The sequence below is a fragment of the Amblyomma mixtum genome, chromosome 2, assembly GCF_055824585.1.
Source record: "Amblyomma mixtum isolate Tamu chromosome 2, ASM5582458v1, whole genome shotgun sequence".
Classification (NCBI taxonomy): domain Eukaryota; kingdom Metazoa; phylum Arthropoda; class Arachnida; order Ixodida; family Ixodidae; genus Amblyomma; species Amblyomma mixtum.
Window position 1 is genome coordinate 108,846,959 of NC_143013.1, and position 16,295 is coordinate 108,863,253.

The following is a 16,295-nucleotide window of genomic DNA, read 5'->3' on the forward strand; positions in this document are numbered from 1 at the left end:
GGCGGCCTCCCGCACAGTGCGACGTCGCGGCGGCTGATCTGGATTTTCATCATTGGAACACTTATTCTCCTCCATGCCGAGCACTTCCGATATGATGTCATTATTGGCCGGCTGCTGTTGCCGCTTCGCTGGGGGGGCGGCCGCCATAACAGCAAAGCTTGAAGGCAGAGACAGCACGCACCAGTCCGCGCGCAATGGGGCTTATCACACTCGCAACTGAAAAAAAAAAAGGAGCTGCAGCGTCAGCGTAGACGTGGCGGCAGTTACAGCACGCACCAGAAGTCGAACGCAACGGGCACGAGTCCGCACACAACACGGCTTTCCGGACACTCGCAAAACAACACAGCTGCAGCGCAGGCGTAGCGTGGGTCGAATGGGCTGAGCAGCACGCGCATAGATCCGGTGACAAAGTAAGCCTAGCAAGCCGTCCCGTCGTCCTTTGCCACTTTTAGTGGTTGCTGGATGGCTGAATGCTCGACCAGTGCGCTGGGTGGTGGCTAGTGCCACCTGGCCACTGATCGCTCTCTCACTATCATCATCACACCTCTCGCCTCCTGCGGCCGTTTCTCGTCTTGTTTCGGTTTGTGTGGCTCTCCTCGGCTGCGCCGGCTTCGTCGTCGGTTAGGGGTGTTTGAACATTTGGGCCGCCGAGTATGGACGTTTCGATAGCTCTCGCCGGGGTTGTCCGAGTTAACCGATACGCGGCTAAATGCTGCCGAGTTAACTCTTTCGCTACCGCGAAAAAATGCACAATTTGGAGTGTACTGAAAGAAAAATTTTTTTCACAAGAACTAATAATACACCCAGCACATATTGCAGTGCATGAAATTGTAGCTTATTAGTTACACTTCTGAATGAAACAAACAGAAGAGTTTTTTGTGTAAAAGTAAATGAACATTTATTTGTGAAATTTGCTAAAAATACAAAAAAAGTATATAGCAAAAACAAAAATTACCGGCTGCACTAAGCCCGAACTTGATTAGAGGAAAACTGGAATATACAAACTGTTGCACATGTTTATAGCTGTCATTATTCACAGTTTCAGCTATGAGAAAAATTTACTGCACTTTCCATGGCTTGTCAAGTCAGGGGTCATGACTGTGGTGCCACTGTGAAGAGCAATCAGGGGTGAAGATGTGAAGCAGAGGTAGACTGACAAGTGCTTCACGTAAGGTTTTATCTTTGTTCCTCCCTTGTTCTCTGATAGCCGAGCTTGCAGTTTCTTCTTTTTTTCATTCTTTTCGGTTGGTGTTGAATGGATTCTATGGGAGGATGGGGGCTTGGACTTCTTTTCCCTCATCATACCCGAAGATTTCTTGAATGAGCTGCTCCCTGAAAACCAGCTGATAAAATTTGGCATTTTAGGCAAGCTCTAAAACATCAGGATCGATGAAATAAGTTTTATCGATGTGGTTCAAAAGCCAGGACACTTCCCAAGTCTTGTCAATAGAAGCTGCCGCCACTGAATAATCCGGGTCGGTTACGTGCAAAAAAAAAACACAAAAAAGTGAAAAACCAATTTTGAGAAATGATTTTTGATGGCAGAGGGCCAGAATAGATTATTCTGGTATTTCAGTAGAGATACAGTCGTGGCAGGTCAACATTTCCAATCTATATGATGATTCCAATGAACATCAAAATATCCAACAGATTCACGTCTTCCCATGAGCCGTCACGCCGAATTTGCTGAAAATCTTCATCCACGCATACTTATTGGTGTTTCCTCACACAGTCTTCATCATTTCCGCCGTGAAGAGCATAAAAAAAAAAGTCGAGAAGTCGAGCGAATCTCCGAGCGCCGCTCCGCAGCGATGTGCCGATATGGACACCTAGCTGTCGTCTGGGTTGAAAAATGCGACGCGACCTTGTGCATTTGGCAAACTGTCGTCGCCATACGTTGTCAAAACCTTGAAGCACAAAAATAAATCACTGTCATCAATTACAAACTGTATGCACCGCAGAAAACACACAGCGAACGAAAACAGAACTTACGTGCAAGTACGCGCTGACGTTCCAGGCTCCCGAGGCAAAGTCTTGCTGTCGAAACCGAAATCCAACGTTTGTACATTGTTGCCCGACTAATAACCGCTGCTTTCGTCGCAAAAAACGAAACCGAAACCGGCCGACGGGCTCGGTGTCAGCTTTCGCTTTCGAGGAGCGCGCGGCGACGCGGATGCCATTTTCTCCGGCTGACGCTGCTGCGGCCTTTCAAAGTTTTATTTTTCACGGTGTCCCCTCATGTCAAAACACTGAAACCAAGGCTGCAATCGAAAGAGCAGTTGTTGAGCTCGCTAACTAGATGGTGTAGCACGTCCACGACGCTTCAAAATGAGCTTTTTTGAGCGGGCGATTTGAATCGATCATATGCGAACGATGGCCTATGGTGCGGTAGCGAAAGAGTTAAGAAGCGTTTAACCCCATTGAACTACAAACATTTTTGCCGGGACCGCGGTGCATGTCCGAGTTAACCGAATTTTCGAGTTATCAAGATCTGGGTAAGCGAGGTTTTACTGTATGATATGCGGTTCGTAGGGCGAATCACTTCTGCTCAATCCGCACCCAAAAAGTAGTTCACACTCTGTGAAAATTATGGCCAGAAAGCCCGAACACTGAGCGCCTCACAGCTTCGACCGTCATTTTCAGTGCTACCACATTGTTTTATACTGCTCTTTGTGTTCGTGCAAACAATGACCGGAGTTTCGAGAAGAACAAACGATATGTGGCGGAGTAATATGGTTTCCCGGACGCACTACTTCAGCAACCTTTGCAGCGTTGCCTGCTGTGTATGAAATAGAGTATAATCATGGCCTCGTTTTCCCTTTGTGTTGTGCAGCTTCATTCACACGGGCCACATGGACGTGAGTGGTCGCACCTGGGGCCAGCCCGGCTCCATTGACGAGCTGTACCTGCGGAACCCCATGGACCCCCCCGACCTGCTGGGGCTGCCACCTGGTGAGGACGAGGAGGAACCGTCGGCTCCGCTGGCTGCCCGGCTGCAGGAGCTGGCCCGCCGCTCCTCCCAGAACAACCCCATCGCCAAGCGCACCACCCAGATGCGCCAGTACGGGTACAACCGCTTCGTCAACGAGCAGCCCGACCCCGGGGAGTCCCTCCTGGGTGGGGGGGCAGACAACCCACGGGGGTCTCCATCGTCATCGTCATCCCCCGTGCGCCTGATGGGAGCACCAGGTGTGTTTTTGTGCGGAACTTGCAGTGCAGTGGGCAGAATTTAATCTGAAAGTCTGTGATTTTATTAAAGGTGCAGTGAAGAGGAATCTGAACTCGTCTTTTTGCCACGGGAACTGGATCTACACGTTCCCAGCATTCTTAGAAGCTTCGATTTATTGCCCTGTGTGGCCGATTTCCGTAATTAAATCTGATTAACGTCCGGCTCCCGCCTTTTTTTTTTTTTGAATTCTCCCCGTAAAGTGGGCGGAGTCAGCCAACGCATGGAGTGCCTTTCAGCCAGCTCCGTGGAGGCTTTGCTTTCGGTTTATTTTGTTTTTAGGTTTCTGTGAATAAATAGTTTCATTCGCAGGTAATATAGCCGCAAAATAAGTCCGCAGAAATAAAAATATGCGCCGACTATTTGCTACTACGGATTACTACGTATTACTCCGCCGATGGCAGAGCGGCAAGTCGCCACGGAGCTGGCTGAATGGCACTTCACGTGTTGGTCGACTCTGCCCACCGTACAGGGGAGAATTAAAAAAAAAAAGGCGGGACTTGGACGTTAATTTGATTTAATTAGGGAAATTGGCCGCACAGGGCAATAAATCGGAAGTTTTAAGAATGCTCAGAACATGTTGATTGAGTTCCTGTGGCAAAAAGATGAGTTCAGATTCCTCTTCACTGCACCTTTAAAACCATTTCAGATGCCGTTTTTCGTTTTCACTGAAATCAGTTATTTCTTCACTTAAGTAGTATATTCAGGCCTCAAGAAAGGGAGTTTGCTAGTTTTCAAACGTAAGACACCAGCAGGTAAATTCTTACAACAATGTGGAGAATTCCGGACAAAATGTCAGATTTGTTAGAAATAGTACCATCGAAATGTTCTGGTGTGTCAGGTAAGCACCCTAGGGATCGCGGAATCGCTTTGTGTTTCGAAGATTCACATTACGCTCGAAATTGAGCAAAGACAATCAATGTTTTCACTCGCGGCAAAATCTGTGTGCACTGAAACGGCGGACAAAGTGCTACCTAGCTCATTGTTATGTGAAATATTATTTACTGCATTTGCTACATGGTACCAAGAAAAGGAACTTATTTGCAACAATAAGGGTGCTCAATTTGACTGAAATAATGAAATCACTGTTAAGTGCTCCAGTTTCTCAGAAAAAGGGCTGTAAGTTTGCTGCTTACGCAATTGTGTACAAAGCGCCTGAGAGGGTTAATTGGAGTAAGGCGCAACAGAGACTACACCATAGGGCAAGAAGACAATCACTGCAAGTGTCCCATGTCTCTGATGCCCCTTGATCGAATTAATCGTGCATTATCAACTAGCCGTGCGACGTACCTCATTGAAATCTGTGATTCAACCATGAGTTTTTTATTAGCTGTAAGTGCGTGGCAGGCGTACAGGAAAAGAGAGAGATGCTTGACAAGGGTCTGCACTGCCCTCCCACAGTTCCATCAATTTCAAAGTGAGAAGGCAGGGGCTATGAATTGTGAACACGATCGAGCATTTTTTGGTGAGAAATCACTGCACTTCAACACCTGGCCCATGCCTGGCCTGTGATGGCACAGCAGCTACATGCCGCAGTGCCATGGGTGATGCTGAGGAGGATTGTCACGTTCACGACGCTGGCCGCCGAGCGAGAAGCCGATCACCATTGTAGCCAGACCAAGGAACAGCGGGCAGCAAAGATGTTGCAGGAGCAAGATCGGTGCCGGCGATAAAACTTCCAAAACTGTCGTCTTGGACAATGTTTGGGCTAGGAAGGCCGCACTGGAGCGAGAGCATAGGAAGCGTCAGCGCGAAGCAACTGCCTCTGCCTAGCTACCAGCTCGCGCTGATTGTTGAACTGGATCATCGTCTTGTTTAGCCATTATTCTTTCTATGGCCCTTGGAATCGCCGTGAGCGCCTTCGAAAATGCCTGTAAAACTTGGGAAAAGGTCTCCCTGGTTCTTTAGTAAGCATTTCCTGAGTTTCGCTCCCTTCACTGACTAAACTGCATTGCTCTTGCACGCATTTTTGATGAAATTTTATGTTATGGATTTCGGCTGTATGTCAAAGTAGAATCGAACCTCATTATAATGAAACGGTTTATAACAAAATAATGAATATAACAATAGAATGATGATTCCCGTTGGAAGCTTAGTCAACATGTGCTATAACGATAATCGCTGTGCCTGCAGGGCCTTTTCAACTTTGTTATGGCAAGGTTCAACAGTAGTATTTTACAATTTTTTACATGTTCACTATAATGAGGTTTGACTGTACTTAAAACACCAGGTTACTCTGGGTGGAGCTGCAGTATGTCAAACTGTGTTTCTGACATAACTACACACTTCCGAGTTGTGAAGTCACTTCTGAAATGCTGAGTGCTTGAAGTAAATGGTTTACATTTTTTACATGCAATTTTTCGACATGCATTTTACATTACAGTGCAGCATTGAAGATTTCTTTTTTTGAATGGAGAGGGTGCACATAATGCCGCAGTGATTGTAATAGGGAGATAGAGAGGAGATAACTTGATTTCAGCCTGATGCTTGGCGCTGCACAGTTGTACGTCTTGATGTACAACATGGTGATTTGACAGTGAAAAGAACATGCGTGGGTGCGTCACGTGCCGCAGGTGCTGATGGCTCATCCGAAACAACCCTGGAGGCTGCGTCCAAGCCCAGTCCCGTGAAGGAGGGCGTTCTCATCGACTTGTGCAGCGAAATCGACACGACCCTTCAGGTCGCACCTCAGCCAGTGCGCAAGTCGATGCCCCCCGGCGGAGGGCTCACCTTTCCCAACGTTGGCGAGTCCATCGCGACGTACTACAACGTTTCGTCCAACGCAGACCGCCGCTACTACAACGTCGGAACACTCGACGTCTCGAGGCCGGCGTACTCCAATTTGGACGGATCTGACCGGTACTATTCGTGCGTTGCGGGCGAAGGGGCTGGTCCGCTGTCGCGCGTCAGCAGCTGCCCTTCGCTGAGCGTCGATGACTTGTTGTCAACGCCGAACAACAGCAGCAGCAGCAGGACTGCTGCTGCATTGCGGGCGACGCCTCCTCCGCCTCCGGCACCTCCGCAACCCATGCCTGCACAGCCGGACGCCTTTGACTGGCTCGACGCCAAGATGGAGGCTGCACGCAAGGCTCAGGTATGAAAGCAGCTCTGCTGGGTCTTTAGCCGCCACGGTGGCTCAGTGGTTACGGTGCTTGGCTGCTGTCCCGAAAGGCGCGGGTTCGATTCCGGCCGCAGCGGTGGAATTTCGATGGAGGTGAAATTCTATAGGCCCGTGTGCTGTGCGATGTCAGTGTACGTTAAAGAACCTTAGGTAGTTGAAATATCCGGCGCCCTTCACTACGACGTGCCTCAGAGCCTGAGTAGCTTTGGGATGTTAAACCCCATAAACCAAACAAACCAGCTCTGCTGGGTCCAACTGGCTGAGACCACTGTGCTGGTTTGGTGGCTGTGGTGTTTCACTATTGAGAATCAGATCGTCGGTTCACACATGGCTGCAGTATTTCGATGGAGGTGAATTGCAAAAACACTTTCCTGTTGAGATTTTGTGCCCATTTAGGAACCCCAGGTGGTTGGAAATAGTCTGGAACCCTCTATTGCAGCATACTTTTATTATTATTTTGTTCCATGCACACAGGCTGGCCTCTGTTATAGCAGTAACTGTTAAAGGCAAGTTCTTAGGGTTGAGTGTCATCATAGTGGTATTAGCCGGCTTTACCAGAGGGTGGTAACGACGGTATGTGCCATGGCAATGCAGCACCATGCTGAGTAGTCTGGACTCTGAACTTAGTAACGTCACAACGTCACATCTCACAGTGTTGATTGGCCGCCGCGGTGGCTCAGTGGTTATGGTGCTCGGCTGCTGACCCGGAAGACACGGGTTCGATCCCGGCCGCAGCGGTCGAATTTCTTTGGAGGAAAAATTCTAGAGGCCCGTGTACTGTGCGATGTCAGTGCACGTTAAAGAACCCCAGGTGGTCGAAATTTCCGGAGCCCTCCACTACGGTGTCTCTCATAGCCTGAGTCGCTTTGGGACGTTAAACCCCATAAACCAAACCAAACAGTGTTGATTGCATAGTTTCTGCTTCTTGAAACTCCTCCCACTGCTGTAGTGATTTCCTGAAACATATAGACTCTGACTTTCAAAATCAGGCGTTGTGCCAACGCCTTGAGCATATCTCCTGCCACTTCTCAGATCACAAGGCTTCCCTTTGGACTGGGAGAGAACTCCTGCTTGAAGAATGAGTATGTCTGAAAGATAAAAAAAAAGCAAAGTATACTGCACATACAAAAACAAGGACGCAAAGGTACACACAACAAGCGTAACAAGCACAGCGCAGAGTAATCTATATATATGCATACATGCAGGTCCCTCTCAGATTATTTACCATGGTATATTTCGAAATGAAAACACCTCGACAGCTATCACTGCATCTTGTGTTATACAGTGATGAACAGTCCCTCAAGTCATTTTTGATATCTGGTGCATTTTGTGTTACAGAAAAATAACGTATATACTCATGTAAGGGCCGCACCCCCAGCTTAGCGGCCAGTATTTCGAAAAAAAAGAAGTAAGCCGAAAGATTTGCTTCATACGTGCATAATTTTGCCCACGTGGTGTATGTTATGTTATGTTACGACCATGCGCACGTGTTTTCCCGTGCGCTGGACTCTGCCTGGAACAGTGAACATGGGGTACCGCAGCACTGCTAACTCGTCTTGCGCGCTCGGTGTTTGCATCAGAAACGGCAAAACGTTATGCTGTGCAGAAAAGCTGGAATGGAGTGTACGCATGCTAATGTTTCGGCAGCGTGTCGCTCGCCAGGCTCAGGCGCCTCTGTAGTGCACCGTTCTCCCGTTGCCGTTAGGCCTAGCGTGCTTCGCTTTGAAGGCGCACTGAAAGTGCTTTGAATCTAGTTACGGTTTACTACATAAGGTCTAACCTTGTTACTAGTTCACAATCTACCCACAATAACCTCACATTAAAATGAATGTGTAATTGATTTCCGCAAGGCCTTTCACAGTGAAGCACGCCGAAAAGCAGGCCAGGCGAACGCCACGTCGCACTGACTGCCGCGGGTTGCACGGTCAGTTGAGTGCCAGATCCTCAGAGGATCAGCTGAACTTGGCGTGATAAATCACGTGCCTCATTGCCCGTAACTGGTGATGGTCGCGTAGCGCTTGGAGAACAACCGGTCTCACGCGGTGCCTCTTGCGTGCAGCCATCACCGAAGCATGCGCTCTCCGGCCGACTGCCCAACTTGGTGGCGACAACGAAGAGTGCCACGGTGTGCGGAGTGCCCCTGCTTCGGCCGCCCCCGTCGCACGACAAGAGGCTGGGGGTCGGCAGCCGGCTGTTCCCCAGCGACGTGCAGGTGACCGGGGTGGACCTGCTGCAGCAGCTGCCACCTCCCCCGACGCCCCCACTCCCGGCACCCCTAGCACAGGTGGGAGACACGTGGAGCTGACCCCCCACCACTCCCCCACCCACCCTGGTCAGCTTCGTGTCAAGTGCACTTCATTTTGGGAGGGTAATTTAATGCACGGGGATGTCGGCCAGGCAGTATTCGCCTCTGGCCCAGTGCCACGTTTCATTGCAGAGGGCGTGGTGATAGATATGATGCCCAACTCCAGTGTTGCATCACTGTTGTTGCTTCGCGGATGGGACCTGTGCACGTGTTGTCAGGTTTGGAGTTTCAGAGTGTTGTCAGCATTCAACCACGCCTTCTCTCTGCTCCGTCGCCTTGTCAAGGGCAGAGAAAAGTCGTCTTAATGTCAGTGAGTTCGCATTTTTAAATATTGTCACCAGCTTTGCGTAACGAAGGCCTCCAATGTTTCTTTTTGCATCCACGTCCATCCCACGTTAACTGGCGTCGCTTTTCTTTTTTTCCCTCGTTGTGATTGTGATGTCTCTTGCTCCATTCGGCCGCTGCTACAACTATGGAATACACTGAGGTGCCTGAGAGTGCTCGGCAAAATATAGTGATCTGTCTCAACTGTGGAGCATTCTATGTACGCCATGTTTGGTGACGCTAAGCTGATTAGATGTGGATAAAAAAAATGATTGCATGGTGAACAGCTCCTTGTAGCACATTGTGCTAACTTCGCTGCAGTTCGAGGGGGTTATGGAAGGTCACCGTACATTTGTGCATTCATATTTGTGACTGGATGATGCAAACTGGAGCTGTGGCTGCACTAAGCTCTAATCGACACCAACTTAACGTCACCTGTTCTGGCCATGAGTTATTTGATTGACCGTTGGCTTGTCTTAGCTCCAACGTTAAGATGTATTCAGGAAGGGGTCACACGTATATACAAGTGCATATATTTTGTCTTGCCTGCGCTTAGTTTTAATTCTTATGTGAAGTTACTTCGATAGACCATGTTAGGCCAACTACTAGCCTAATGATGAAGACTTCGTCATGCGATCAATAAAGCAGTTGGTGCTCGAAATTCATAAAGTTATTAAAAGTGCTCTTTACATTAATACTGACAACACTGGAGAAAAGTCCCGTTATGTCCGGTGAGCGTATTTTCCATTGTGTTATTAGCTCGATCAAAAATTACCTGTCAGGACAGGGATATCCTGTGAACAACCAGGAAAGAACGAAGTGTGTTGTTGATCATGCAAAGTAGGCTAGTAATCGGGTGCCTTACAAGTATGTGTGGGTATGCTGCAGCACTAATGGTGAACTTTCAAGGACGTCAGTGACAATGTTTTTACATGTGCTTTCCACAACTTTCGAAGTGTGGCCCAGGCCTGTGCACGTCATTCAAGTTTCCCCAAACGGACTTTTAGGTGCGTGCATGCTGCAGCTAACACCACTAGCATGTCTTGTGCTGCTGCGAATTGCAATAATAGTGACTTACACTTGCTCAGAGTGGAGCTGATTTCGCCCATCTGACAGGAGCAGCTCTTACTTGGCATATGGGCAGCTTATCTTCTGTTTCACAGCAATCTTGTGCTTCAGTCCTCACCTACTACTGTGCAGGGCTCTTGCCTTTGTACAGTCTTGTTTTACAGCAGTAGCTGCTAATGAATTGTTGCTGCCTTTGGCCTAAACATTTCCAAAGCTGAGAGAGTGACCGATTCGCAGGCGTTTTTCTGCGAGATTCAGAGAAGGCTGTTTAAGGGAAATGCTTCGCTAACTAATTCGCTAACAGTCTTCAGTTAGCGAATTAGTTGACTACTCTGGGATCCAACATCTGCGGTTTCTAGGCTAAGGAAGGCGCTCATTCTTTGACTACTGTGGCTTATTTTGTGCCGAGTACTAGTTCTCAGAAAGAAGCTATGCATCTGTGTCACAGTCCAGGCTTTCAAGCCTTGGGGGCACCAGAGGCGCCCTTTCCAACATCCATCGTGACAAAATGTGTTAGTCTTAACCGAGAATAGGAGACTGCCAAGAACTCAAAGGTGAATTGGGGTCATTTTCACTCTGAAGATTTGGTCACAGAGCAAGAAAAGTGAACAAGTGCAACCAAAAACCTTGTTTTTCATTTTATTACCTGTCCACTGCAAATAAGCGCCTGTTATAAACAGTTGAACCCGGATATATCGACTTCGAAGGGGATCACGGAATAGTTTGACATATCAATAATTCGATATATAAAAAAATGGCAATAGGAATGCTTTTGTGTGACCCAGAAGCTAGAATGCACTGCAACCACGCTTGGCGTGTTCTTGCAACAACATGCTGCCTGCCAACGGGGTGGTAGTGCAACGCTCGCTAGGTGTTTCTACGCCTAACCTGCTTCACATCGAATCTGCAGCGAAAGATAGTTTGGAAGTAGTTATTGCTTATCAAAAGATGTTAGATCCTGTTATCAGTAGTTTTTAGATGCAGTAGTCTCATTAGTTATAACTTAGGCGCGACTGGTTTCAGCGACGACTTTGGCAGCAAAGCATGTCAGGCAAGGGACCACGCAAGGGCTTAATTAAGCTGACTTCACCGCATGACAGCGATGTGGCGCAAAAAAAGAGTACTAAGAGACCCCAGGTCACCCTCAAATACTCCTCCTAGTTCACCTCGTCACGTGGTTTCACAGTGCCATCAGCTGCCCAAGACTGCGCATGTCAGTCCATCTCCACATGTGAAAAAAGGGTTTGAAGAGCACTGTTTGAAGAACCGGCACTAAAGGGGCACAGCGCACAGTTCGATATATGGAATGTTCCACTGAAAGCGAGTTCGATATACGCAAACAGTAGCGGCATACCTTTGCATGGGATTTTCAAGGGGACGTTCTGATTGTTCGATGTAAGTGGTAATTCGACATATTCAGGTTCGATATATCTGGGCACGACTGTACTGTTGCCGTGCAGTGAATGAATATTTACGTGTGGCACTGATAAAAGAGGCTCTTTCTTTGGCTTTCAGTGTCACTGTGGCTGTTGAGAGAGTGTTATTTGCGGTGTGAGAAAATACCATCTTAGGGCAGACACACGAACAAGCTTTGCCTGACATTATTGGAAACACGAGGAGTATTTCGGTAGCATTAACACTGCAGCCTGTTCTTGCTTACTGTTCTCACCGGACTACTGCATACTTCTCTTTCACAAATCAGCAGGGCAGCTCGTGGAAGGTGCCTGTGGATGTTCCGCCATAGAAGACCCTGTGGTGAAGAAGCATAGTAGCATTAAGTAGAAAAACGTGGCGGGTTGATTTCCTGTGTGCATAATTTTTTTCTCTTTTGCTACGACAAGCATTTTCGAGGAGCTTTTGCCTTGAATTGATGAGGCAGCTATTTTTTGGGCTTTTCACTTTCTGTATTTTTATATTTATCCATTGACTAGCCAATCACTTTAGAGAGGTTCCCCTAGGCTTGGATTCCCCTAGGCTTGGATTCCCCTAGGCTTGGATTCCCCTAGGCTTGGGTTCAATTACACTTGTAAAATAGGCATCCATCTGAAGTCACTTATCGGAACGCATTACTACAATCAATCTCGGATATATCGAACTCGAAGGGGATCGCAAAATAGTTTGATATATCGATAATTCAATGTATAAAAAAATGGCCTCAGATAAGCCTACCTGTCACCTAGGAGCAAGAATATGCTGCACCCACTCTGGTGATGTGCTTCTTGTAACAATGTGCCTGCTCGCATGCTGGCAGCACACCGATCGCAACGCGTCGCTAGGCCTAACCTGCTCACATTGAAACTGCAGCATCTTGTGCTTGGAACTAGCCACTGGCCATGATTAGGGGTCTAACCCTGTTACCGATACACTATAAATAGAATGCCATCTCATTAATATTAACTGCAGTTGGTTCCTGCAATCCCTTCAGCAGCAGAGTGAGCGATGCAAACCAGGCAAAAGCCGCTGCCAGGCTTCCGTCAGTTAGGTTGGCTTCACCGCGTGACAAGGTGTGCACCAAAAGCTGTCTTTTTATTGGGACAGTGGTGTCGGGTTGAAAATGAGTGTGAGAGACCGAAAGGTACCCTCACACGCCCACGTTCACCTCATCGAGTGGATTAACAACGCTAGCTGCGCTAGAAGGTGCCCAAGGCCACGAAGCCAACCCATCTCCATGCTTGAAAAGTGATCGTGGGTACATTGTTAAGAGAAGTGCAACTTGCAGTGGTGTGGCGCTGTTCGATATATCGAATGTGTCGGTGAACGGGAGTTTGATAAACGCTGACAACAGTGCTATAATTTTGCATGGGATTTTCAAGGGGATGTTCTGACTATTTGATGTGAACATTAATTTGATATATTCGGCTTCGATATATCCGTGATTGGCTGCATTATTGAAAGTGACACGCTCATTTATCCTAACACGTGACAAGAAAAGGGTTGGCATACTTCGCATTGTTTCCTTAAATGGCATCATGTTTTGTGCAAACATTATGTGCCCAATATGTGATGTTGCATAAACACAGTAATGATTTAGTCATGCGGCACTGCTGTCCAACGTGTTCACAAATTGAGCTGTAATTATTGGATAGTTTTGTACTTCTAAATGAGCCTGAAGTACACTGAAAAGCGGAGCCTGTGTATCAGCATAATGTAAAATTAGGAACGCTTTTGTCATTATCTTCCCAACACAAACCGAAGCTTCTTTGAAACGATTCTGGTGGTGTGGCCTGGCGCCTTCTGTGAATGCATGCGAGATCTGCTACCTCTTCTTGAGGACGACTGAGTGAGATTTAAGTGGTGTGCTTAGAATTTGTCTCTGAGCACTTCCACGTTTCTCCGAGCACCTTCTTTGTTTGACGTAAGTTCTGCGTAGGGCCCATACTCGGTGTGACAGAATCTTTTGTTTTCAATTTGAAGAGGAGAGATACTCATTTTCAGGTTTTAGGCGTAAACTGTCTCAAACGGCAAGGTGAAGGACGGAAAAGCTATGGTGATAACAGTGTTTCAGTCATCGATTGAGTTCGAGTTCGTCTTCACGGAAGTGAGACATTTGAGGTAGATAATTTTGTCTACATGGATGTGATTTAAGTTATGCCAAGTTCATAGAACAGTGTCTGTGTAAGCTGTCCAAGATTCCCGTAAGTTTTTTGTTTTTAGGTATGTGTTAACTTATTCGTTAACAGCCATTGTGTGTGGCGTTTGTCGCGGACGTACGCAGCTATAGCGTATAACAAGTATTTGTACTGACGACGGAAGTAAGTTTAGTGCTAATAGAGCATTAGAGGGTTTCTTGCTGGGAGTTCTCATTGTTGAAGAGGATGACTGTGCTGACCTTCCAACCCTACAGATCACAAAATGTCACAGGGTGCCTGCCTGCCCTATTTACATTGGAGCTAGCTGAACAGTCTTGACGGGGCCATTGAACAGTCTATTTCTGTGATCGATAGTTTGTGAGATTGGGAAGGCAGCACACAGACTTTGATGTGACTCCCGAAGGATGGATATGGGGCTGCCGCAGTCTTGAGACATTTTTGGTCCTTAAGGGTGCTGCTATAAAGGCGTATAGAGCTTGAAACTAAACCGTGTGGCCTGGAGACTTTTGCACAAGGCTGTATGTGCATTTGTAAGAATGGTTAATTTAACACTGAGCACAAATGAGCCTCCACAGACTTGAGTACTACTCATTACTCTTGTGCTCTGTGGGCATACCTGTTTGGCATAGGGGTGTCGTCTACAGCCAGTGTGCAAAATGCCATTTCCTGTCCCAGTAAACAGTGATCACTGCCCTAGCATGTACTAGTTAGTTACTACTAGTTAGGTTGGTAGGCTAGCAGTACTAGTTAGGTTGTTATGGTTGCTACTCAGAGACAGTGTGTAAAAAAGCTTGTACAGCAGACAGAATATATAGAACGTTCATAATGTGTGCGATTATTATACATGTCTTATAATTGGTCGTAAAACCAAGGAACGTTGTGATACTGTTTGGGAGCCGTAACTCAGAGTACTGAAAAGTGCCCTTACACTCAAAGTGTGTTTTTAGTTAAGACAGGCATTAAGTACATGCCGTTTCATCTTGTTGCTTCGTTAGCAGAAGCTGTAGTGATCACACAAGTCACGCATATTTTTTTGTGTCGACATATCTTAACGTGTACCAGAGTTGTTTTTGTGATCGCAAGTGACTTTCACTGCCACTGGCCTCAGCTGCCTTAGAAGGCCTAGACACTGCTTGTCAGTGGTTTCAGGTCGAAGCAGAGTGAAAACTGATTATTCAGGCAGTGGGAAACTCATCTATCTATGCCATATTTTTTTGTGTCGACATATCTTAACGTGTACCAGAGTTGTTTTTGTGATCGCAAGTGACTTTCACTGCCACTGGCCTCAGCTGCCTTAGAAGGCCTAGACACTGCTTGTCAGTGGTTTCAGGTCGAAGCAGAGTGAAAACTGATTATTCAGGCAGTGGGAAACTCATCTATCTATGCTTTGCACGCAACATCTCACAAGACCGAGGACGACATAACGCATAAGAGCCAAATGAATGCATTGCTGTGCGGAGCGCAATGAAAGGATAGAATTACGACATCTGGAGGAGTGCAGGACTCTTGTTTGGCTGGAGGGTCTTGTCCAAATCTTTGAAGTTCGTGCAGTTGAAGTTTGGTATTTATAAACCTTTGCGTTCTGCCTCTGCTTGCGGGATGCATAATGAAACAGGTGCTACACGCATTTCTTTTATTTTCCCCTTACGTTGTTATTGCTTTTCTCTGCCTCATGCCATTGTCGTCAAAGTGAAATGCACTTTCCTGTCCAAGTGTCGCTCATAACATAGAAATAAGGCAAGCCATTTGTTTTGGGGCGCCAGTACACGTGGAAGTTTGCAATAACTATGTAATTGTTTTCTTTTTTGACCTTTGGAACACACATGGACCTTGCTACATGGTGCTATTGCAGCCTGCAGGAGTTTGTAAGGATGGACAGGTGTTTTTCTGGGTTACTGAGGCACACATGTAATTCTAATTGTCACTCGGGTTTTTTTTGTATTGATTCATTCACTGATTGGTTTTTGTTGTGTGCAGCTGTCAGCCTCCCAGAGTGGGTTTTGTTCTTCTTGCGTGATTGTCATTTGTCTTTGAGAGACAGATGATTGGCATCGGTGACGCTTTGTCATCTTGATGCCCCTTTTTTTGCAGTATTTACTTTCCACCAAAGCTCCTTGCATAGTGTCATTATGTGAGCATTTTAGTCTGTTTTGTAAACCTCGGAGGCAGTAAGAACTGGAGTCAGTATTCTCATGTGCACGGCTTTGTGAACCTGTTCTGAAAGCATTTCTGAAAAGTGAGTGGCCACAGGTATTAATCAAGTGCTGCTAAACAGTGCAGGTTGTTGCATTTGTCATTTATCAAAGTTCAGGTCATTGTGGCAATTTTATAAGCACATTTTGACCTGTCTGCAGTGGGTCCGAAGTGTTACTGAAGTGCTCTTGTGACTTCTGTGCTAGTATTTTGATGCCTCTTGGTCATATTCGAACGGTACTTTATACACTTAAAGTACGCTTGCCAAAGTTGGATACCTAAGTTATGTTTGCCAGCGGCATGCTTATTGCATGCTGTGTATTATTTGTTGGAGCATTCATGCCAGTGATGTGGTCAAAGCCTTGGGAGTAGGACGTTTAAAAAGTCGCATTTTTCAGAGATCACGGCTGGTCTCTTGGGATGAGCGCTGCCTTTCCTCGATGAAGTAACTTTCTTTATTTTCTCTAC

At 46.9% G+C, this 16,295-nt stretch overlaps 1 protein-coding gene across 1 annotated transcript in view; it reads left to right on the plus strand.

Annotated features, from left to right (window-relative positions):
- The window catches only part of Ack (activated Cdc42 kinase), a 45,761-nt gene that overhangs the window by 12,004 nt on the left and 17,462 nt on the right, over positions 1–16,295 (plus strand). The window contains exons 4-6 of the mRNA XM_089572374.1: positions 2,834–3,189; positions 5,800–6,320; positions 8,407–8,631. Of these exons, the coding sequence (XP_089428500.1) occupies positions 2,834–3,189; positions 5,800–6,320; positions 8,407–8,631 (1,102 nt within the window). The remainder of the gene's footprint in view (positions 1–2,833; positions 3,190–5,799; positions 6,321–8,406; positions 8,632–16,295) is intronic.